General features: G+C 36.1%; 1 protein-coding gene across 1 annotated transcript in view; it reads right to left on the bottom strand.

The window, feature by feature from the left end:
- Positions 1 to 25,192, bottom strand: part of EXOC6B (exocyst complex component 6B) — a 612,716-nt gene that overhangs the window by 245,510 nt on the left and 342,014 nt on the right. The window contains exons 17-18 of the mRNA XM_047067750.1: positions 20,536 to 20,670; positions 11,946 to 12,125 (exon numbers count right to left, since the gene is read on the bottom strand). Of these exons, the coding sequence (XP_046923706.1) occupies positions 11,946 to 12,125; positions 20,536 to 20,670 (315 nt within the window). The remainder of the gene's footprint in view (positions 1 to 11,945; positions 12,126 to 20,535; positions 20,671 to 25,192) is intronic.

Here is a 25,192-nt window from a genome sequence, read left to right on the forward strand (position 1 = left end):
GAGCAAAGGCAAGTCTGACCTGGAAAAAGCCACAAAGATCTAAAAACGTTTTAATAAAGCAAATGCTTAAATACTTTTAGGTTTTTTTTAATGTTTACTTATTATTTTTGAGAGAGAGAGAGAGAGAGAGCAAGAGCAGGGGTGGGGCAGAGAGAGGGGGACAGAGGATCCAAAACAGGCTCTGTGCTGATAGCAGAGAGCCCGAGGGGGGCTTGAACTCACAAATCACGAGATCGTGACCTGAACAGAAGTTGGATGCTTAACCAACTGAGCCACCAGGCACCCCTGCTTAAATAGTTTTAAAATGCCAATACCCAAGGGATACAGGAGTGCTGATGCATAGGGGCACTTGTACCCCAGTGTTTACAGCAGCACTTTCAACAATAGCCAAATTATGGAAAGAGCCTAAATGTCCATTAACTGACGAATGGATAAAGAAGTTGTGGTTTATATATACAATGGAATACTACTTGGCAATGAGAAAGAATGAAATCTGGCCATTTGTAGCAACGTGGATGGAACTGAAGAGTATTATGCTAAGTGAAATAAGTCAGGCAGAGAAAGACAGATACCATATGTTTTCACTCTTATGTGGATCTTGAGAAACTTAACAGAAGACCATGGGGGAGAGAAAGGGGGGGAAAAAGTTTCAGAGATGGAGGAGGCAAACCACAAGAGACTCTTAAATACTGAGAACAGACTGAGGGTTGATGGGGGGTGGGGGAGAGGGGAAAGTGGGTGATGGGCACTGAGGAGGGCACCTGTTGGGATGAGCACTGGGTGTTGTATGGAAACCAATTTGACAATAAATTATATTTTAAAAATGCCAATAACAAAGAAATTATAAAGTGGCAATTTTGAATAAGATTACAAAGCCACACCACAAACACAATTACTTACAATTCACATATTTCCTCACTGAACGTTCTTCCCACTAACATGCTTTTACAGTTTTCACATACTTGTAATCATGTTTGTAAAATTTTCACTCTGCTTTTTTCATCTAATATTATATTATAAACACTTTGCAGTGCAATGTTATTAATTGATATTCATAATATTAGTTTTAACAAACGCATAATAGTTCCTTGATCAATAGTATTATCGTTTATATAGCCATTTACCTATTATTACACAGTTAGGGATATTTTTAATTCTTTGATCTCCTCATAAGCAATGTTGAAATAATTGTTTTGTCCTCAGAGAATTTCAAGTTTCTCACTACCTCAGCAACAATGAGAAAGACTCAGAGCTGCCTCCTTCCCATTTTATAAAGGCATGTGAGATATTAAAGTGACCAGACAGAGCAGTGTCCAAGATGGTCTCACTGGTATCTCTGACTCTAAACAGTGTATTAGATACGGAGAGTTGTAGATTTTGTGCTCCTTTAAGCACTAGATTCTCCTTACTTTCTACCTTATCTCAGCACCAAAAACAAGATTAGAAGTAAATGTTTCTTAGCATTTAAACTTTCTTAATCTTTTATTTAACAATTATAAGAGCAGGAGACAATGTAAAGACCGATATCATTAAAGAGGCAAAGGACTACCAGCTGATAACTACCAAAGAATGGCCATGGCCTTTGGTAACAGTTTTCTGGAGGAAAAGCGCCAAGTAATAGCTCAACACACAAAGATGTCTCTAAAGAAATACAAAACTCCTGAAGGATTTAAGTCCCAAACTAAACTCACAACCTCAGTACCACACTAATAAGGAGCTAACCGGTTGATTTCTATGTACTCTATGTAACTCAAATAATCAAAATCTTAACAGCATATCATCAGGGAATACTGATGTCTCAGTAGACAGAGAAATTATCAGCAAATCTGTAATTTGTTGTATCACAGGAGGGAAAAACACAAAAAAAGAAAAAAAATTCCTTGGACACTGTCTCTACCTATATAATTAATCTGAACAAGAATTTGATAGATATCCTGAAGGTTTGATTCCTCTGGTTCCTTAAGAACACCTGGAACTTCCTTACAGGCATACCTCATTTTATTGCACTTCACTCTATTTCGCTTCGTAGATATTTTGTTTTTTATAAATAGGAGGTGCTGGGCAGTGGAGGGAATGACTGCAGATGTAGTGGAAAGAGCAAGAGAAACAGAAGTAGAAGCAGAGCCTGAAGATAAGACTGAATTGCTGCAATCTCAGGATACAATTTGAACCAATGAGGAATCGTTTCTTATGGATGCATAAAGAAAGGGGTTTCTTGAGATGGCATCTACTCTTGGTGAAGATGCTGTGAGGACGGTTGGAATGATACCAAGTGACTTAGTAGAACACCACGTAAACTCAGTTGACAAAGAGTGGCACAGCTGGAGAGGACTGATTCCAATCTTGAAAGAAGTTTTGTTGCCAGTAAAATGTGATCGAATGGCATCACATGCTACGGAGAAATCATTCCTGGAAAGAAAAGCCGATCGATAGAACAAACTTTGCTGTCTTTTTTTTTTTTTTTGTAATATTTTAAAAGTTTATTTATATTTGAGAGAAAGACACAGAGAGACAGAGGCAGAGTGCAAGTGGGGGAGGGGCTGAGAGAGAGGGAGACAGAATCTGAAGCAGACTCCAGGCTCTGAGTTGTCAGCACAGAGCCCAACGCAGGGCTCGAACTCATGAGCTGTAAGATCACGACCTGAGCCACAGTCAGATACTTAACCAACTGAGCCACCCAGGTGCCCCTTCACTGTCTTATTTTCAAGAAAATTGCCACGGCCACCCCAACCTTCAGTAACCATCACCCTGATCAGTCAGCAGCCATCAACATCAAGGAAAGACCCTCCATCACAAAAAAAAAAACTACAACACATTAAAAGCTCAGAGATGATGGTTAGCATTTTTTAGCAATAAAGCATTTTTCAACTAAGGTATATATATTGGATTGTTAAACATAATGCTACTGAATACTTAATAGACTACAGTATAGTGTAAACATAATTTACATGAACGGAAAAAGTAAAAACATTCACTTGACTTGCTTTATTGCAAAATTCAATTTATTGCTGTGGTCTGGAACCAAACCCACAATATCTCCAAGCCACGCCTACGTTTTGTTCAAGTGAAAACCACAGAGACTGAGCTGATTTAGAGAATCATTATTACCATTAGACAGGAGAATTTCCACATGAGATGTCAGCTAAGGGAACTAGGTTAGGTTAGAAACAGGCAACCCACTTAACTAGTATCCTTCCCATTACCAGAGTTTCCAGTTTCTGTACATATTATCACAATTTACCTCTCCTGCTGGGAACTGTTCTGTTCATAATGAATACAATTTTATACACTAACAAAAATACTGAATAAGAATCTCACAGAGGATAGACATTTAAATGCTGGCTCTGTGAAACGAAGCCTCGTGTACCCCCTGCAGAGTTTAGAAATAGCAGAGCCAAGAGAGAAGAGAACATGGGCTTTGGAGGCAGTTCACAGCCCAGCTCCACGGCTCTTAGATCATTAATTTTTGATACATAAGCCTCTCCATGATTTACTTTTCTTATCTGTAAAATGAGATAATAACACCTTTTTGCCAATTTCTTGCAAGGAATAAATGAGAACATATATATGAGAATATAATTTTAACATATATATTCTCATTTATTCCTTGCAACAAAATTCACACACACACACACACACACACACACACAGAGACAGAGACAGGCAGAGAAAGAAAAAGAGCCAAACACAGTAACTGTGATACACAGTATGTACTCAAAAAATAGTAGCTATTATTAAATATGAAGAGATGGTTTTATACAGTGGAGAAAGCATGACCCAGAGTAAAAAAAAAAAAAAAAAAAAAAAAAACCTAGGATCTGCCCCACTATTGATTCATTTTCTGACCCTGAGCAAGACCACTTTAGGCCTCAGTTTTCACATTTGTCAAATGGGGAAAATAATAACTGTTTATATATCATAAAGTTTGTTTAAAAATCCAAATGAAATAATGAGAATATATAAAAGAAGTTTGAATATCATAAAGTGAAACATAAATGCAAGTTATGTTTAAATTATGACTCTGTCACTTGAACCACAATGATCTTTTTTAATTTGGGTACATTTAAGGAGATATGGAAGGAGAAAGTCCAGTTTGGAATTTTAAGCCAAAGAGGGGTGCCTGGGTGGCTCAGTCCCTTCAGCATCCAACTCTTGATTTCAGCTCTGGTCATGATCCCAGGGTCATGGGATGGAGGTCTTCGTCAGGCTCGGGGCTGAGCATAGAGCCTGCTTGAGATTATCATTCTCTCTCCCTCTTCCCCCCTCCTCCACCTCTGCCTCTCTGCCCACTGCAGCACACGCTCTCTCTCCCTCTATAAAATAAAATTTAAAAACAAAGAATTCTAACCCAAACTTTTGGTCCTTGTCTCAGAATAACACGTTGTGACTTTTCTTTTTAATAATTAAATGAGTACTTTTAATGATACACATGATCCCAAAATGGTTTTCGATCCTTAGGTAGGAATTCACTTAATTTATTACACAAAATAAGAAAACTCCACAAAAACTTATTGTGCACCACTTCATGCAAGGAACTGCACAGTACACACAGACAGACATGAATCAAACAAGGTCTCTGTGTGGCCACAGTTTACAGTCCTATGGCTGGCAATCAATTTAATAGGCACAATGGTACAGAGGAAAAGTTATAAAGTCAAATACATCTGTTTAAATCCTGACACTGCCGCCTATTTCTGGTATCTCTTACAAAGTATGTAACTTCCCTGAGTTCACACTGTCATCATTGAAACTGGGATCATACTCATCTGCCTAAGGCATTTTGCATCTTCATTAATTGGGATGACATATAACACACGTAAAGCGTCTGGAAGATAGTAGGTACTTCTAACTTACCACGCTCCCCTTTCCTGAAATAAGCACATAGGTCAATGACACACATCCCACCCAGGACAGAATTAGGTTAGTGCCATATAATAAGTGCCAAACGAAAAAGAAAGATGTCATACCTGGTTGGGAGAACAGGAGAAGGCTTCATGGAAGCTGTGGGATTTGAAAGGAGCCTTGAAGGATGGGAAAGATTTCAATTTCAATACACACAGTTAAAGTACACAAAAAGGTATGAACAACAACAAGGGTGGAAAATAGTTTGATGTGTTTGACAAAGAGCATTACTTCAGTTTGGAAGGAGCATCTTGGGCAAATAGAAAATGGAGAGAGACAGGACAAAATGGTAGTTGGGAGGTCATATTATGGACAGTCTTGATGGTCACAGAGATTTTGTACTTAATGGGAGGCACTGACAGTTTCCTAACTCGCAGTATCATTTGGTTGGTCCTGAGATGGCAGCAGTTCACAGAATTAAATGCGGTACTAAGAGAAATGTCATTTTAGAAGGGCTTTAGGCAGGAAAAATGTCAGGAACCTTTATATAGAAAATGACCTTCCCTTAAAGATGGCCCATCAAATAACCGCCCAGGAAGAAAGGCCAAGAAGAGGTAACACTGTGAAAACTAAGAAACCAAGAAACTAAGGCAAACCAAAATGGGTTAAGAGAGATCTTGACCCGGGTCATATAAATTAACATTAAGAGCAGACAGAGAAAACAAAGTCAGGATTCCCTCCTCTGGGTCCGTTACTTGAGACAGCATTTCCTTTCTCTCATGCATTTCTGAGAGATCATTATTAGGATAACCAGGATAAATTCTCAAAAGTATGCTCTTATGCTGAGCATGCAAACTGGGTAGCTGTGCCTGAAATTCTAAATCACACAACTGGAGTCTGCCAACATGCTTGTGTACTTACCTCATCTCTTTAAGGACGTGGCAACAATTTTGAATTCTAACCGTGGAAAACGTTATTATTACAATCATTTCTGGGTGCCTCGTGAAAATAGGTAGGCCACCTTGGGCATGAAAACTTCAAGAGGGAAACAGTTGCAAATCTCAACAATTACCCGCCCCCAACCATTCAGTGTTCGATGAAGTAAATTCTAAGACATCCACTTCCACCCAAACACTCTCTTTCCCTCTCCATTCTGCCTCCCTCCCTGTCTTTCTCTCACACACACAAACCTGCACACCGCCCTATACTCTGGGTTATGTTGCTTATGTAGTGACAAAACGTCCCTGAGAACTAAGAAAACCTGGAGATTTCAAAATGTAATAGAACAATACAGTCTTTGGCTTTTTCTTTACAGTTCTTTCCATATACATATTTCCTATTATTCAGTCACTCTTTGAGAAGAGAGCCACGCTTGCTCGGGAGTTGAAAATATGAAAAGAAATATTCATATTAATTAAAAGACAAATGATTTTGTTTTTGTTTTTTCCTCAGAAATAGCTCTTTCCTCTCTCATCTTCCACTATTAGTGCACAAGAGAAAATCTCAGACACAGTTCTGTTTGGCTAATACAGTTTATAAATACAAGGTTCCATGCAGAAATTATCCAGCACGTTGGCGAACATAAACACAAGTGCTGGGTGGTCTATTCTGCTCTGTGTAAACCCAGAAGAAGGGATCGTTTTAGAACCCATACTAATTTGATTCTAGAGAATACAATGGTTGGTGAATGCAGATACTTTTTTTTAACAGTGGCTTCAGAAAGAAGATCTCTATACTAGACTACACAGAAACATGGTATTTGCAGAATATTGAGGATTTAGGGCTGAGTCACCACCCACTTTGATTCTGAACAGCACGATCATCCTGATCCACGCTGAGAGGTTATAGTATTTAGATAGCAATGACAGCTCAGAATAAACAAAATAAAAGGAAAACTCCTCAACGAATTATTTACAGTATAGACCTGCAAGAAAGGTCACAACCCTACTGATAGAAAAAGCATGTACTTTGTGTTAGACAAACATGAGTCTGATTAACAGTGCTATTTCTAAATGGCCTGGACATTCAAGTAAGTATGGAGCTGACCTATGATAACTACCGAATACATAGGAACTCTGTATTATATGACATGTAAAACAGTCATGCTCATGAGGGTGTCATTTTATTTTTTTAAGAACAGAAAAAAAGCAAGGAAGACGAATATAGGGAACACCTGTTTAGAATGGCTTCGACTGTGAACTACTACATTTTATTTCTCATCACATTCCAAAATCTTTCTCATCCAAGCACCTGTACAATGCTGGAGGAGACATTACGGCCAAAATACTATTAGCCATTTTCCTTTCAAAAAATGAAACACATTTGTAAACATCTTTCTTCAATAAAAGTGTTTTTTAATATAAATTAATTATCAAAGACAGAATAATCTTGAAACAGAGAATAAAAATTCTAAAATCGCCTCCCCCCACTCCACAGTTATAAAGGTAGCAAATGTTTCATGACAGAAAAAATATTTTTAAACACAGATAAACAAAAAGAAAAAAATTAAAAGCTATATAGAGATTAGTATAGTTAAACCAGGGAGTGCATAATTCTAGATTTTTTATTGTATATAGTATAAATGGTTAATGTGTCTATATCTATATTAATAAAAGTGAGATCATATTATATAAAATGATTTTGCAATCCACTTTTCTAATCAAGAAATAATTAACATATCTTAAACCAATAAATATCTATCTCCATTAATTTAATGACTGACTGACATCACATTATGTGAATATATAATAATTTATTGAGCTAACACATCTATTACTGGCTTTTAACTTATTCTCTACTCCACTATGCAAAAGACAATAAATACTATGTTGAACATACTCACATCTGAATTGTATAATATACCCATGATTATTTCATTAAATTAGAATGCTAAAAGTGGGATTGGATTGCAGGGTCAAAGGTAAGCAAATTTTATGAGTTTTTTGAGGCATATTGAAAAACTGACCACCAAGAAGGATATACCAATTTACACACCTTCCAGCAATGTATCAGAATACCGATTTTTGGAAATGTTTCTCATAAATATTGAACATCATCATTTTCTTATTTACTTTTGGCAAGTTTATAGGCAAAAATATCCTACAACATTAATATGTTTGTCTTATTTTTTTTTAATTTTTTTTTCAACATTTATTTATTTTTGGGACAGAGAGAGACAGAGCATGAACGGGTGAGGGGCAGAGAGAGAGGGAGACACAGAATCGGAAACAGGCTCCAGGCTCTGAGCCATCAGCCCAGAGCCCGACGCGGGGCTCGAACTCACGGACCGCGAGATCGTGACCTGGCTGAAGTCGGACGCTTAACCGACTGCGCCACCCAGGCGCCCCAATATGTTTGTCTTATTACCAGAGTTGCATATTTTGTTCATGTTATCTTATATTTTTCTTCTTTTCTGACTGCCTAAAATACAACATTTACAAACTTTCCCAAGCTGTGTGTTATTTTCTTACTAAATTTGAAACAATGTTGTTATATTGTTATATAGTACAGATTTTAACCTTTTGGAATACTTGTTAAGTACTTTTTTTGACATGTTTACATTCCATTTTCTTTATTAATTCTTTTTAGGTATCTTACAAAACAGTTATTTTTATTTTTATTTTTCATTTACATCCAAGTTAGTTATCATATAGACCACTAACGATTTTAGGAGTAGAATCCAGTGATTCATCCCCTACATGTAACAACCAGTGCTCATCCCAACAAGTGTCCTCCTTAATGCCCCTTGCCCATTTAGCTCATCTGCTCCACGCAGAACCCCTCCAGGAACCCTCAGTTTTTCTCTATATTTAAGAGTCTCTTATGTTTCATCTCCCTCCCTGTTTTGTATTATTTTTGTTTCCCTTCCCTTACGTTCATCTGTTTTCTTACAAAACATTCTATGCAGCCAAATTATTAACCTTTTCCTTAATGATTTCACTCTTTGGTGTCATCCTTATTTTATTTTATTTATTTATTGAGAGAGAGAGTATGTACATGCAAGTGGAGGGGGAGGGTCAGAGAGAGAGAGAGACAGAAAGAGCGAGATGGGGCGGGGGGAGAGAATCCTAAGCAGGCTCCATGCTCAGCACAGAGCCAGACACGAGGCTCCATCTCACAAACTGGAAGATCATGACCTGAGCCGAAATCAAGAGTTGGAAGCATAACAGACTAAGCCCATAACAGGCCCAGGTGCCCCTGGTATCACCCTTAGGATGGTGACTCACAGATTACAGAAATATTTGCTAATATTTTAGACAAATAAATACTTGCTAATATTTTTATTGATTCTCCCCTAATTTCTTTCTTTTTAAAAATGTAAACAGGCATTGGATCTAGAACTTATTTTGGTAAGTGAAGTTTGGACTTAACATCTTTTTATCCACATTAGCAGACAGTAGCGGCAACAGCCATTGCTGAACGCCACCTTCCCCATATACTAAATTCTTACATGTACTTTGAACTACTTCCATATTTTATGTTCTCTTTCTTTAATCTATCAGTTTATTCCAATGGGAGAAGGGTATTTAATTGAATTTTCAGTGTATAATGAACATTTCTAGGAAAAGACCACACTCAATTTACTTGTTCATATCTTCTGGCAAATACTGTCCATTTTTGTCTCCAAATAAATTCTAGAATCATTTTGTTAAGATGACCCCCCACCACTAAATTCATATCACTGCAATTAGATTAATTTTGGAAAAATTCTCTGCAATATGAAATATTCCCATCTAAAATACTGCATATATTTGTACATAATAAAGTCTCTCTTAAATTACTCTGTGAAATGTTCTTCACATTGGTCCTACATATAACTTGTTAAGTATATTTACAGGGATCTTGTAATCCAATAATGAATACAGCATTTTTTTAAATTTGTTTTCTAAGTGGACCATCTAACCAACTAAAGTCTTACTGGTCCTAATTATTTTTTAATTTATTTGCGGGGAGAGGGGGTTATCCAACCACACAGTAATAATCTATGAACAATGAGAATATGTATTATTTATTTCTTTTTTTTTTTTAACCTTATTTGATAGAATAAAAGCAGTAGTAAGCCCAATGAGGGGCTGGAACTCATGAACTGTGAGATCATGACCTGAGCTGAAGTCAGTTGCTTAACCAACTGAGCTACCCAGAAGCCCCACCATACTTCTGATATAAATGCAAATAAATGTTTTTAGTGTTCCACTGTTAAATCCATGGTGGTTGCTGAATTTCACATAGGTGCTCCCTATCATGTTACTGAAATATTATATTGGTTGAATTTTACTAAGTATTTTTTGTAATCAGGAGTGCAGGCTGGATGTTGTACAATGCCTTTTTAGAATACACAATTATGATCTTTGTCTCTTTTACCTAGTAATGTGATAAATTATATTCACAGATTTTTTAAATATCAAACCATCCTTGCATTTCCAGAATAAGTCCTACATAGCAGTGGGAAATTACTTTCTTCAAACACCGTGGAACTGCTTTGCTAAAATTTGATTCAGTCTATTTTCTTATTCATAATTGTGAGATTGGTTCATCATGTTCTCCTTTGTGCTACTTATGCCTGGCTTCAGTATCAAGATGAAGCTAGATGAAATGACCTAGTTTTCTGCAGGCCAGTGCTCCCACCGAGCAGTATAAAAGGCAGTAAAAAACGGACACACGAGAAGACTATGAAGCAATGAGGACTAAAGGGAATAACGCTGCAAAGAGGGCAGACCTTTTAAAGGTGAGCTGAGGCTCTGCAGCCATCCCTGGAGGCATCTGCCAAATGTAGGCATAGGAACAGACCAAGAATTTGGGTTAGGTGCAGGCAGGGAGTAACTACTGGGGTGAAAAAAAAATCACTGAATTTTTGTTGTTTCCACGGGGCTGAAGTGCCAAAATTGGAGATTTGAGGGCCAGCTTTCTCCTCAAGACATTTTCTGAATTCTAAAGCTACACAGCAGAGGAAAATAAGGGTCTAAGGCAAAACTTTTGAAAAGCAAAGTAAGATCTTCCCCCAGTCTTACAGTGTTTCACAGAAAAAGATTCACTAGTGGGAGGATTCATGAGAATTTCAGTTGGGAGCTGAAAAATCTTGAGGGAGTGGTAAATTGACACTGACAATCTCCAACCACTTTTTTCCTGTTGGCAACTGTTGATCTGGGTAATCCTCCTTCTTAAGACATTTGCCAAATTCTAAAATTAAAAAAGGCAAGAGGCTGAAAGAGATAAGGTTCCTCTGAAAAATGGAAATATCCATAGTCCTCTTGGTCCTGAAGAGACAGTGATGTGTCAGGCTCTCATTAAAAGCTCTACAGAACCACATACTAATAACAGGGGCAAACGAAAGGTATGCTGCATCTACAATCCAAGCTTGACCCAGATCTGCGCATGAAGGGAGTAGGTGATGAGGCTCAAACCATAACCCATCTTCCCATACTACCTACTTAGTAAAAAAAGGGATAAACTGATTTTAGTTGGAAATGTCCTCACCTGGAACCTCTACATGTTTTAAATAAATGCAATGTCTAACATCAACCAAAAATTAACAGAAAGAGACAGGACCATATGACCGAGAACCAAAAAAAGGATCAAAAATAATTCTACCCATATGTAGATAAACTACATATTACCATTAATAAACATAAAAAAATAACTTTAAAATTACTAATTAATATGCTAAAGAAAATAGAGAAATAATAGATAAATTAGATTAAAAGATGGAGAATTTCACCAGATATTTGTTATAAAAAAAAAAATTAAGTGGATACTCTAGGATTAAAGATACATGCCTGAAATTCTAACTCCTAAGTTTTTCTTCTATTTCTACCATAGCATGCACTATGTGTTTGCACTAATTACTTCAGGTGAAGCTGGGAGGAACAGAAATACACATGATATTAGGGACCATTTTCAACAAAATAAAAAAACTGCAAAACTCAGTGAGAAAATGATGGAAGAGATCTCTAAATCTCATCAAGGGGCAATAATTATAGTGTGAGTTTTTATATCCTGAAGAGCCTCCTGGCTAGTTAAAACAGAAACAGACATCTTTCACCAAGATAGATTTTAACAAAATTTTCTTCTATATGATGAGCAAAGTAAGAGCAATTGTCACTTACAGGAAGGTGTGTGAATACAGCAAAAGTGCTTCGTAGAAAGGCAATGAGGTCTACTAGGTAATCACTAGCTTTGTTGCCCAAATCTCCAGTCATCCAGTCATAGTCAGCCAGCTGTAGAAACTGGTCAATCTTCTGGTTTAAATTGGTATAAATTTCTTCTTCAGCTGCATGTCTGGCATCCTGTGAAATATGGAATTTTAAAACTCATTCAGACTTCCAGTATAATCAGAAATTTCTACTTGGAGACATCTCATACTTATATCCACTAAGTAACGGAATTGGGGATATCAAGACTATCACAGTCTCCATTAATTTTTCCTTTTCAAAAGTATAGTAGAGTCTCTTCATTCTGTATCTGCAAGACAAGCTATTGTTTTGCGTCACCAGATAGAGAATCTGTCTTTACTTCCCTCAACTATCTGCGTCCTTTTTTTACTTTCTTACATTTCTTCAAACCTATACTCACTCTCAGGTCTTATTCCCATTTATCTCTTCTAGGACTCCAAGAACCTCCTTTCCTGTAATACCAACCTCTCTAGATCTCCTAGTCTCCTCACATTGCTTATTATAAGTTTCAGCTTCATGCTATAAAAATTCCCAGTAGCTACTACCCTACCTCTCTGGTGTCTTTGTCATCAGGCTCCTTCAAAGATTGGTATACGCCAATGTTTCTTGAAATGTGTTCTAAGGAACGACAGATCTGAAAAATGCTAACACAACAGCAGAAGAGCTCCTAGATCAAATAAGTTTGAGAAACCATGTTTAAGAGACTCATGATGTACACTAGCATATAAAAGGCTCTAAGAAGTATATGGGACTAATGTTCCAAGAAAATTATTTTCAGGACCAAAGGATGTACTTGCATTAGGGCAATCAGGATTCCAATGCTAACAATCCATCAACATGGATTGGTCCACGGTAACCCAAGACCTCCATCCCACAACATGCAATATTCATTTTTCAGTCTGATCTTACTTGCTCTGTCAAACATTCTCTTCTAGAACTCTGTTCTCCTTTGGCTTTCATGAATGGTTTTCTCCTGGTTTTATTTTTACTTTTCTGGTCTCTAATCCTCTCAATTTCACTGGGTGATTTCATCAATTCCTAGAGCTCACACCAAATCTGTCCCTGTTTTAGAAGGCTATTAATTACTGATTCAATTTCTTCAATAGATATAAGGTTATTCAGGAGATCTATTTCTCCTTGCTTGGGTTTTGGTAAACTATGTCTTTCAAAGAATTGATCCATTTCAAGTAGGTTATCAAACTCTGGGTACAGACTTGTTCATAATATTCCTCTATTATTTTTTTAATGTCCATGGAATCAGTAGTGATAATCCCTCTTTCATTTTTTTTTTTAAACTTAAATTCAAGTTAGTTAACATATAGTGTAGTATTGGTTTCAGGAGTAGAATTTGCTGATTCATCACTTACATATAACACCCAGTGCTCCTTCCAACAAATGCGCTCCTTAAGGCCCATCACCCATTGAGCCCATCCCCCCACTGCCATCCCTCCAGCAATTAACCCTTTTTCATTTATGATATTAACAATTTGAGTGTTCCCTCTTTTGGTCTTGGTTAGCCTGGCTCAAAGTTTATAATTTTATTGATCTTTCTAAGAACCAGCCTTTGGTTTCATTGATTTTTCTCTTTTGATTTTCTACATCAAAACCATTCATTTCTGCTCTAATTTTTATTCTCTTCTTCTGATTACTTTGGATTTAATTTGCTGTTCTTTTTCTAGCTTAAGATAGAAGCTTAGATTATTTATTTTAAGAAATTTCTTATTTTCTAACACATACAATTAATACTATAAATTTCCTTCTAAGCTCTGCTTAGATGGCACAAATTTTGAAAAGGTGTATTTTATTTTCATTTTATTTGAACTACTTTTTAATTTCTCATGAGACTCTTTCTTTGACCCATGTATTATTTTGAAGTTTGCTGGTTAATCTGCAAATATTTGGGGATTTTTAAGCTATCTTTCTATTAACTTATTTCCATAGATGAATTCTATGTGGCCTGAGAGCAAGTTTTGTATGATCTCTGTTCTTTAAAATTTGCTAAGATGTGTTTACCAGCCAGAACATGGTCTGTTTTGGTGAATACTCTTATGAGTTTGAGAAGTATGTGTATTCTACTGCTGTTGGATGAACTATTCTACAATTGTCAATTTAATCCAGTTGATTGACAGTACCATTCTGTTAGACTATATTTGGATATTCTCCTCCTCAAGCTATCAATTTCTGGCTCCTGGATTTGTCAATTGCTGATAGATGGGTTTACTAGGACATGTAAGCAGGAAGAGATAATGACTTACATAAAATACCTTTTCAGTATCTTTTAAATACTTATGTATTTTTTTCTCATTTGATCTATTAAAGAAGTGGATAATTTTAAACAATTTTCTAATACTAATCATTCTTGGATTCTTAATGTTACTTTTATTTCTACTTTCTATGACCTAGATGATATTTGATAGTCTAATATTTATGATTTTTACATCAAAATTGAAATTCAATTGTTCAGATTATTTTTGGGGTTTCTCTGGGTTTTGTTTTTGTTTTTTTAAGATTTTATTTTTTTTAAATGTTTTTATTTATTTTTGAGACAGACAGAGACAGAGCATGAACAGGGGAGGGGCAGAGAGCGAGGGAGACACAGAATCGGAAGCGGGCTCCAGGCTCTGAGCTGTCAGCACAGAGCCGGACGTAGGGCTCAAACTCACGGACTGTGAGATCATGACCTGAGTTGAAGTCGGACACTTAACTGACTGAGCCACCCAGGTGCCCCTCTCTGGTTTTTGAATCATTATTATGGTGACTTTGTGAAAATGAATTGAGATAGTTTCCCTTTTTTCTCTACCAATCTGGAATAGTTTAAATTATACAGAAATTATCTGTTTCATGAAGACCCAAATGAATTCACAGACAAAATCATATGGATCTTGCCCAAATTTAAGAAGTCTTTAATAACTTTTTCATTTCTTTCATAGTTATTACCTTGAATCATTTTTTATTCTATGTTTTCCTATAGATCCCCAAATTTATTAGCACAGTTACACAAAATATTCTAGGTATTTAATTTCCTCTGATTGTGAATTTCAAGTAATTGTGATTTATTTTTTCCTTCCTTCCTTCTTTCTTTTCTCCTTCCCTTCCTTCCTCCCACCCTCCTTTCAATCCATCCACCCTTCTTTTTAATTAGGCAAGGTAAAATGATTATTTTCAAAGTGCAACATATCCTTGCTTGAAGTGTCTCAAAGACCTCAGTAAGATAAAATCCAAATGATGTATCAATACAAAACAAAGTGCTTCACAAGTTGGCATTTAACTACTCCTTTATCTCAGTGCTGCCCTTACTCTACACTGAACGTGTCTGATTTTATTTATTCTTTCATCTTTGTACATGAAGTTCCCTCTCCTAAAAATGTCCCTTATTCCCTCCTCATCTTTTGTCCATCTGGATACCTCCTGCTGGTCCCAAGACCCATTCCATCTTGTACCCTTTCTGGGAAGTCTTCCTTGAAGGTCTCAAACCTAACATAAGTATCCTCATCCTATTCTTCTAGACCTGTAACTATTAATTTCCCTTGAAGCCCAATCCTCTCACCTTTTCTCTATCTATATTCAATTCCCAAAAGAAAGCCAGCCCCACAGCATTAAATACCATCTTTATACAGAAGGATTCTGAATTTTTATGCCCAGCTCTGACGTTGCCCTGTCAATTTAGTATCTCTAGGCAGATGACTACTAGATATCTGAAGCTTAATGTGTCAAAAATGGAAGTCTTGATTCTACTGCCTCTCCCCTGGCCTGTTATTCTTCACTGTTCCCTATCTCAGTGAATACCACCACTATTCATACAGTTTGCTTCATTCAAAAATCTTGGAATTATCCGGACTCCACTCTCTCTTATAACCCCATACCTCGTCTAGCAGTAAAACTTGCCATCTCAACCTTTAAAAATATTTCTTACCACTTTCATCCTACCACTATTGTCCAAAAAAAACACCATTATCTCTTACTTAGACCACTGCAAGGACTTCCAAATTGAATTTTCTTCTTCCACTCTTCCTAACCTACAACACATTTATTTTCCACATGGCAACCAGTGTTACCCATTAATATATAAATCAGATTATCACCACCACTCCCACTTTCTAATGGCCTCACGTTTCATTTCAGAATAAAACCCAAGGTATTTACTACAAGGCCAGAAAACATCTAACTCCCGACCATCTCATTTCTTACCACCTCTACCTCTAATGATAGATATATCACTGCCAGAATGAATTCCTTGTTATTCCTTGAACACACCTACTTGAATATCTACTATTGTACTGTTCCCTCTGAGTGCAATATTTATCTATCAGAAATCTAAAGGATTCTATTTCTCATTTCAATCAAGTCATTTATTTTTCTTCTTAGTTCTTGTCATCAACTGAGATCAAATGAGATTTTTGTTTGTTTGTTTGTTTATCATTATCATCCCCACCACAATATAAACTCTCTAAAGTCAGGAGACCTGTTGATTATGTTTATACCCGTAAATTGCCTGGTATGTAGTAGATGCTTCATAAAAACTTGTAGAATTGACAAGAGACAATGTATTTATTGTATTATTCTGGTAGTTCTCACATAGTTCTTTACACAAGTTACAGTGTCTGTGCTCCCTGTAGATTACAAACTCTAAATCCAAGGATTAAGTATTATTTCTCTTTCTACCCAAGAACATACCAGATTGTCACATAGTAGGTACACGAACAATATTTGTGGTGGGGTAAATTAATAAATAGCCTCATTCTATTTTGTAAGAGAGTAAGGAAATTCTTATGAACAAGGAAAGCTAAGAATGCCAGCTTAATTATGTCACACATGGCAGGAACAAGGGGCAATTCTGCAGGAAAATACCTTGAAGACCTTCTGATTATTTTTGCCCCTTTTTCAGCATAAAGGTTTCCATCTGCAAGGGAAAGTTTTCTGGAAACAGTAGCTTAGGAAAATACACAACATGTAGCTGCTATAATTGCTGTGTTTATACTGAGTTCTGGGTTAGTTGGTCTGAAACAGTCCTGGTAAAAATAAACTTTCAATGTGTTTTAAGCAATCAGTGTTTCCAATAAGCACTTGTCAACATGACCTTTAGTGGTCTCCAGAACTTCTCCTTTACTAAGTATTTAACTGGCTACTCAACTCCTATGGCTTCCTGTCTGCCCTTAATTTTCCCTCAGCAATTTTAATGCTGGAACAACAACAAACTACACAAGCCATCCTTTGGGAGGATTTCTGACCATAATTTGAAAAGCTCTTGAAATAAGAAAATTGAGGTGGATTAAGGGAAGAATAGCAGTACATTCTACATATTCCCCATATGAGAGACGAGTATAAATGAACCTCACACTCTAACTCCCTAACTCCCTCTTCTCTGGTGAACATTCAACTACAGTCCCTCCCACATTTTCTTTCCCAAGAAGTCTTGGCTTCCACAGTAAATTAAGTGGAAATATTTTTGATGAAAGTATTGCCCATCCTCCTTAATAATGCTAATATTTAACAGTAATCATAATTTTTATTACACTGTCTAAGGTGATTCTAAAGTTCTTAAAGCTCTTTCCATACTCATTTTTGGGTCCTCTTTATCAGATAAATCTTTTCTTCGCTATAAGAGTTTCAACAATAATATAATGAAACATTATTGAAAGTTTGCAAGTAATGATACCAATATAAGACAATGTATAACAGAATTTTTTTTTAGGTAATTTGAAATGAATGACCCATGGTCACATACATACAAAGAATATTTTGTGAACATCTCTTTTTTTTTTTTTTTTCAGATTTACTGGAGTATAATTGAAAATTTAAAAAAAAATGTTTTTTGAGAGAGACAGAGACAAGAGTATGAACGGGGGAGGGGCAGAGACAGAGGGAGACACAGAATCTGAAGAAGGCTCTATGCTCTGGCTGTCAGCATCAGCCTGACACAGGGCTTGAATTCGTGAACCATGAGATCATGACCAAAGGTAGATGCTTAACCAACTGAGCCACCCAGGTGCCTCAGAAAATAAAATTATATTTAACATGTTCATTATGATGATTTAATATGTGTATATACTGTGAAAGGATTCCCATCATTTAGTTATTAACACATTCATTATCTTAAATATTTATTTATTTATTTTTGGTGAGAACACTTAAGCTATATTCTCTTAGAAAATTTCAGTTATACAATATAGTATTATCAACTATAGTTACCATGTTTTACATTAGATCCTCAAATCTTTTTCATCTTACAGCTAAAAATTTATACCCCTTTACCAATTTCTATTTCCTCTACCTGCCTCCCCATGCCCTGGCAACCACTTTTCTCCTCTCTGTTTCTGTGAGTTTGACTTGTTTGTTTGTTTGTTTTTAAGATTCCACATAAAAGTGATAGCATGCAGCATTTGTCCTTCTCTGTCTGGTTTATTCCATTTAACATAATGCCCGTAAGGTCCATCGATGTTGGATGGATGGCAGAATTTCCTCATTTTTCTTGGTTGAATAATGTTCTATCATATGTATGTACCACATTTCCTTTACCTATTCATTCATCCAATGATAAACACTTAGGTTGTTTGCATAGCTTGACTGTTGTGAATAATGCTGCAATAAACAAGGGGGTATAGATATCTCTTCAAGATAATCATTTTTATTTCTTTGGATATATACTCAGAAGTGGGACTGCCAAATCACATGGTAGTTCTATTTTTAATTTCTTGAGTAATCTCCTTACTTTTATCCATTGCGGATATACTGGTTTACATGCCTGACTACAGCACACAAGGGTTCCCTTTTCTCTACCTCCTTGCAGGCATTTGTTCTCTCTTGTCTTTTTGATGCTAGCTATATTAACAGGCATGAGGTAGTATCTCACCAACAGTAATCTTTTCATGTACATATTAGCCATTTGTATATCTTCTTTAGAAAAATGTCTATTCAGTTCCTCTGCCCCCTTTTAATTGGATTATTTGGGGTTTTGCTATTGGGGTGTATGAGTAATTTACATATTTTGGATATTTAATGCCTTATCAGCTATATGATGTGGAAGTATTTTCTCTCAATCCATCAGGTGTTTTTGTGTTTTGCCTTTGTGTTCTGTCCTTTGCTGCTCAGAAGCCTTTTAGATTAATGTAGTCCCACTTATTTATTTTTGCTTTTGTCGCCTTTGCTTTGGTATTAAATTTAAAAAATCAGTGCTAAGACCAGTGTCAAGAAGCTAACCCATTGTTTTCTTCTAGAAGTTTTGTAATTTCAGATCTTACATTCAACTCCTTAGTTTGAGTTGATTTTTGTATACAGTGTAAACATGGGGGTCCAGTTTCACTCTTTTGCATGTGGCTGTCCATTTATTGAAGAGACTATTCTTTCCTCACTGTGTGTTCCTGTGTTTACACCTTTGTTGTAAATTATTTGACCATATATATACATGAGTTTATTTCTGGCCTGTCTGTTCTGTTCCATTGACCTATGCATATGTGTTTATGCTAATACCATACTATTTTGATTACTAAAACTTTGTAATATTATTTAAAATCAGGACATGTGATGCTTCCAGCTTTGTTTTTCTTTCTCAAGATTGCTTTGCCTATTCAGGTTCTTTCTCATTCCTTTTCTTATAACACAAAAAGAGATCTTACTAAAATCTTACTTAAATCTATTCTTACTTACTTAAATCTATTCTCAAGGGAAGGTGCCAATAAATAGGGAAAGAGGATAAAAGGATAGGAAAAAGTTGACACCAGTGGACATATATCATGATTGCAATCTACAACTTTGTATCTAATTAATACCAACCTCAAAAGGATGAAACAGATTTGATTCCAAACTAAAATAATCAAATAATAACAATAATAACAAAAACCCAAACAACAGGTTGGCTTTTATGTCAGAGTCTACCATTGTAGTGTTTAAGATGTTAGACTACTTTTTCTGCTTAATATTTATTTAAAGGTCACAAGGCAATATAAAGGAATTTCTTAAGGCCTTTTTAATAAGTCATTCACTCTCCAGAAATTCTCCATCAATCTATTTTCTGCTCTACAAGAGTGTCATTCTTCTCATTTGATCAAACTCAGGATCAAAACTAGTGCTGTGGCCTTGTGAAATGATTATAAAATTGTTAACTACAATAGTAAGGGGCAGAAATTCCTCACTAAAAAAGTGAAAAAAATCTGGACACAGAACACAAAGAAGCAAGGACAGCTTATTAAAATAAAATTAATTGATGTTGATTTTAGTTACAACGACTATTAGCTAGACCATCCTTAAGAATTCTTGACTAAAACGAGGGCCAACTGAGGAAACAGTCATTTTCAAGTACAAAATACAAGGAAGATTTAGTGGATAGAGATGTAGACATTTTTAAGTCAAAAAATCCAGAAATTAGCATTGGTATTTGTTTTTCTAAGGAAATTATAAGTACTTATTCTCAAAACCATATTATGAATCATGTTACTAGGCATCCTGGGAGAAACAAAGCCATCTTGGGTAGAATGGCCCAGACTCTGTATCTCGCAGGCAGTTTTACCGTACTATAGAGCCTTCTCACCTTAAAAGTTGTGGTGCCATAGAGCTTGGTGGTGTGGACTGTCTCTGGAAGCACATTAGTGATGTTGGTAATGAATTCTTCCAAGTACTTACAGGACTTCTCCAAGTGTGTCGTATTGATAATAATCTGGACAAGCTAGAAAATAACAAGCACATGTAAGAGTCATTTGACTATTCACCCCACAATGAATACTCAATAGGAATCTACTGATAGAAGAAAAACAAAAGTCATAATAGCAGCGGCCATCTATATTCTACAAAGGGCTTGTAAGAGCATGGTCTTAGGTTGTACTTCCTCTATGAAGCCTTCCTTGACTTCCCAAAGCATCTTGTATTTCCCCTACTATAAAAGCACTTGTCATTCTATTTTAAATGTATATCTTCTGTTTAAGAGATTAGACTAAGAACAAAAACTGCTAGTGTTTAGCAGAGTGTCTGGCAATAAATGACTGCTAAATGAATTAAATAAATGAACTCCCACTGAAAGAACAAGAATAACTGAAATGGCAAGAAGTTTCAAAATGAATCATAATGAACACAGAGATGTTGGAATAGACTGCAGTATATTAACAAACTACATTAGTTTCTAGAAGAAATAACATGGACATTACAGTCAGAGAAACAAGTGGATTAACTTCTTTCAAATTAATAATCTGGAGAAAGTTTTTTAACTTCTCTAATGGCTGCTTTTTTATCTGTAAACTGCCAAAAAGAATTTCTAACTCACATAGTTACTTTGAGGATTAAGTATCCTTTTGTTAATACTATTTTCCTTTTCTAACAGGAGAGATCCTTAGAAACGACAGTATTGGTAAGATAAAAAGTCATTTATAAATAACTTTGAGAGGAGGATGAGAAAGAATGGCTCTTACTGTCTGTATAGAATTAAAGTTTGTAAAGTTACTTCACAATTCATTTTCTTACACTGTATTCCCAGCGACCTGGAAAAGTAAGTTAAGTGGGCATAATTATTGCTTCTATTTTACTAAACAGAAACAGAATGAAGTGATTTTCTCCAGCTCACATAACCTAAATGGAATTAGGACTCAAATCCAAGTCCTCTACCTTCAAATTATGGACTCATCGAAATGACTTCTGATGTTGCCTTTTAGCATAAGCATAAGATGGCGGGGGGAGGTGCACATTTACCATACATTAGGCTAAAATAATAGTTTCTGGGTCTGTCACCAACGAGACCTCGAAATGCTTTGATTCCACTCTTGTAAAAAATAAGTTTAAACTGAAAAAAGGAGAGGTACCTATTACTTATTCTAACTATGAAAAGTATTGACATTTCGCAGTCTAAAAGAAATTTGAAAAGAAAATGGAATAGAATCTTTTTTTGTCTCTCTTTTCTACATGTTTAACTTTTTGTTTCCACAAGACTGTGTGTGGTGGCAGGGCTGTGGAAGGTAGGGGAAGTTTGGGTGTATAAGGTTACGGATGAACTTAGGTGTACCTTTTAGTCCAGTGAGAGAGTGAGCCGGGGCAGAGTGGGTAGATAACACAAAGGGAAATCAGAACTGAAGATGAAGGGGGGCGGGGGGGTAACATACATTTTACAATCAAATGGTACTTCAAAACAATGTTTAAAAGTTGAATTACACCTCAGTAGAAGCCATTGTATTATACTGTGGAATATGACACAAAAATATTAATAGGATTATAATCAGAAAGTACACTCTTATCTCCCCAACAGCAACCAGCACAGGGCTAAAGCACAGTTCATTCTCAAAGAATCCATGTCAAATCATAATGACAATGCTTTCGTAATGGATTGGACTAAGGAAAAAGGTACTCAAGGATCTATTCCCCAAGGATCAGCTGGAAAATGTGAGGGAAATATCTACTTTTGAAACATGAAGACAAAGGGCAGAGACCCAGAGATGCAATTCCAAACAAATGAAATGCTAGGGCAACATTGGGACTTGATCTCTGTATTATTCCCCACAGCCTATCAGACAAGTTCATATTCATCACCCTTCCCTTCATTCTACAGTTTGAATTTGGAGACTCTGAGCCTTGGACACAGATATGATCTCCTACAAAATTACCAAAAACATTAGACTTTTATGCGTAGAGTGCTCTAGGAAAGAAAACCTACCAAAATAAGCAGTTCATCACCCTCTTCCTTTCAACATGTTTCTCCCTCAAAGAAAGGCTAAAATCGTTTAAAAATTTTTAATTGTCTAAATTAAATCACTCTTCTTCCTGAGTGGGAGGGTGGCTACGGCAAGGTTGTCTTGATGTATAAGTTAGAAAGTCAGAGAGCTAATTTGGAGAACTGAAGAATTTCTATTTTAAAGTCGGCATTACCTAGAGGGAACATATTCCATCTATCAAAAGAAATCCTAATAATAAGGAGGAATCATGTCATGTTATCGAAATAAAAAATAGTGGCAGTCAAAGAGAAAATTGTCCTGTTTTGCAGGATATTGGCAGTTAAAAAAAAAAAAAAGGAGGCGGCTTCACTGGGTACAGTAGTAATTTCCCTTGACTTTTTAAAGATCTGTCAACACAAAAGATCACCATGAATTACATCAACTGGCTGTCAGTCACTTTTGAAATGTTTCATTGCCTAGCACAGAATAGACTATTAAAACACTCTACGATTACATTAGATACCATGTCATTTTCAAAAGGAATATTGTCTGTTCATGAGGCCTAAATGATCTCTACTTCTGAATGACAGCTAACCAAAATCTTTACAAGGGCATTTACAAATGTGAAGCCAGATACTTTAGGGGTAATTCTGAACTTAAAGATGAAATGAAGCAATTTCAGATATCAACTTCCATCAGAGTTTGAGCTCCTTTGATATTTTTAACCCCCACTTCCCACTCTCTTCCATAAATATATCACTGTAGCAATCCAAACTGTCCTTAATATTGTTTCAAGGACATGGTATTAGCAATAGATTAAGTATTGGTTATAGCTTATATAAAGCAGAGTTCTCTGAGGATTGCCTGGAAAAAAAAGAAAGAAAATACTATAAAGCAAACAACCACCTCTCACACATGAATGACATGAGTCACTTAGGTTAAAAACCATTAAGAAGCAGAAAATATTTCTGTCTCTCATTCCCGTAGCAGAGACAATGATGAGGAAAGCACAGAGCAGAGTGTGGAAGTCACCTTTTACCTTCTCACATCCTCTGTTTCCCAAAGCAGAGAATTCAGGACACTGAAGCTCCACAAGGACTGACCCAAAGCAAGAAAATGAGAAGTCACCCCACCCTCCACACTGCCAGTGCTTCTCAACTGTTGGATTGGCAAGAAGATGAAGAACTAAATAGCGGCCTTGGTTCTCATTCGCAAAAATAAACTCGACCTAAGATTTCAAGGATTTTTTTCTCTGTTTCACCCAGCAAAGAAAAAAAAAAGCTGGTTCGACTACCAATTTTTTACCATCTCCAAAGCAAATACCTAAAATACTGAAGTACTTGGAGCTAGTGGTTCCAAATTCAAAATCTAGTACAAAGCTTATATTTGACAAGACTTACTTACAAAATAAGTGATATTAGCGATATCAGTGCTGTTAACAACAGGGGATGGCAAACAGTGATATGTGGGAGATATACAACAGGATAGAGCTACAGGGTCATCAATTTAAATGATATTAAAAAGAAAGGTGGAGGGGCGCCTGGGGTGGCTCAGTCGGTTAAGCGTCGGACTTTGGCTCAGGTCATAATCTCGCGGTTTGGGAGTTTGAGCCACATGTCGGGCTCTCTGCTGACAGCTCAGAGCTTGGATCCTGCTTCCAGTTCTGTGTCTCCACCTCTCTGCCCCTCCCATGCTCATGCTCTGTCTCTCTCTGTCTCTCAATAATAAATAAATGTTAAAAAAGTAAATAAATAAATAAATAAATAAATAAAAGGTGGAATGCAAAGCATTGGTCATTTATTTGGGTCTCCTGGGGCACTGTTATAAATATAATTTAAATATATATATAAATATTCAATGTGGTATCACCAATAGGAAATCTTAATTTCTTTAACTTAACCGTAGGAACCCACCTATCTTTCTTTTTTCTTTCTTCTCTTCATCAATTAAGAACTCCTCTGTGCCAAGGAATGAGAATACAGCTGTACATAATTACACACACGACAGACAAGGCCCCTGGCCTTGTGGAGATGAGAGTAACCACAAACTCATAAAAACATACAGCATAATATCAAGTAGTAATAAGCACGCTGATGGTAGGGCTCAGATAGGTGGTCGAGGAAGGGCTCCTTAAGGAAATGACATTTGAGTGGAGACTTAAATAAAGTGAAGTTATATTATTTCTATTATCTATAATAAATACAATTTAATCCAATTTATACATTAAACCTTTCTATCAACTCATTCTTCATAAAGAAGTAAGATGTGTTTTGATTCATCTCAAAATTTTCTTTCAAATGTAACTAATTCTCTGATATTCTGAGATTAATATTAACTGGTGGTTTATTTCCTTCCTCTCCATGGTACTGATGTTTTTAAATTAATGTAGTGCAAGAGTAAAGGTTCAGAACAAAGGAAATCTTATTTTAAACGTTATTTCAAATCTTATTTCTAAAAGAAAATTTTGTATTTCAAAACTTGTCTTAAATGTTATTTCCAAACTACTTACTGGTTGTGTGGCCTTAGGCAAAGTTAAGATCTCTCATCATCTTAAAA

Source organism: Lynx rufus, unplaced genomic scaffold (assembly GCF_022079265.1).
Source record: "Lynx rufus isolate CCGP_SWC_20201006 ecotype Redwood Valley unplaced genomic scaffold, mLynRuf1.p SCAF_8, whole genome shotgun sequence".
NCBI classification, from domain to species: domain Eukaryota; kingdom Metazoa; phylum Chordata; class Mammalia; order Carnivora; family Felidae; genus Lynx; species Lynx rufus.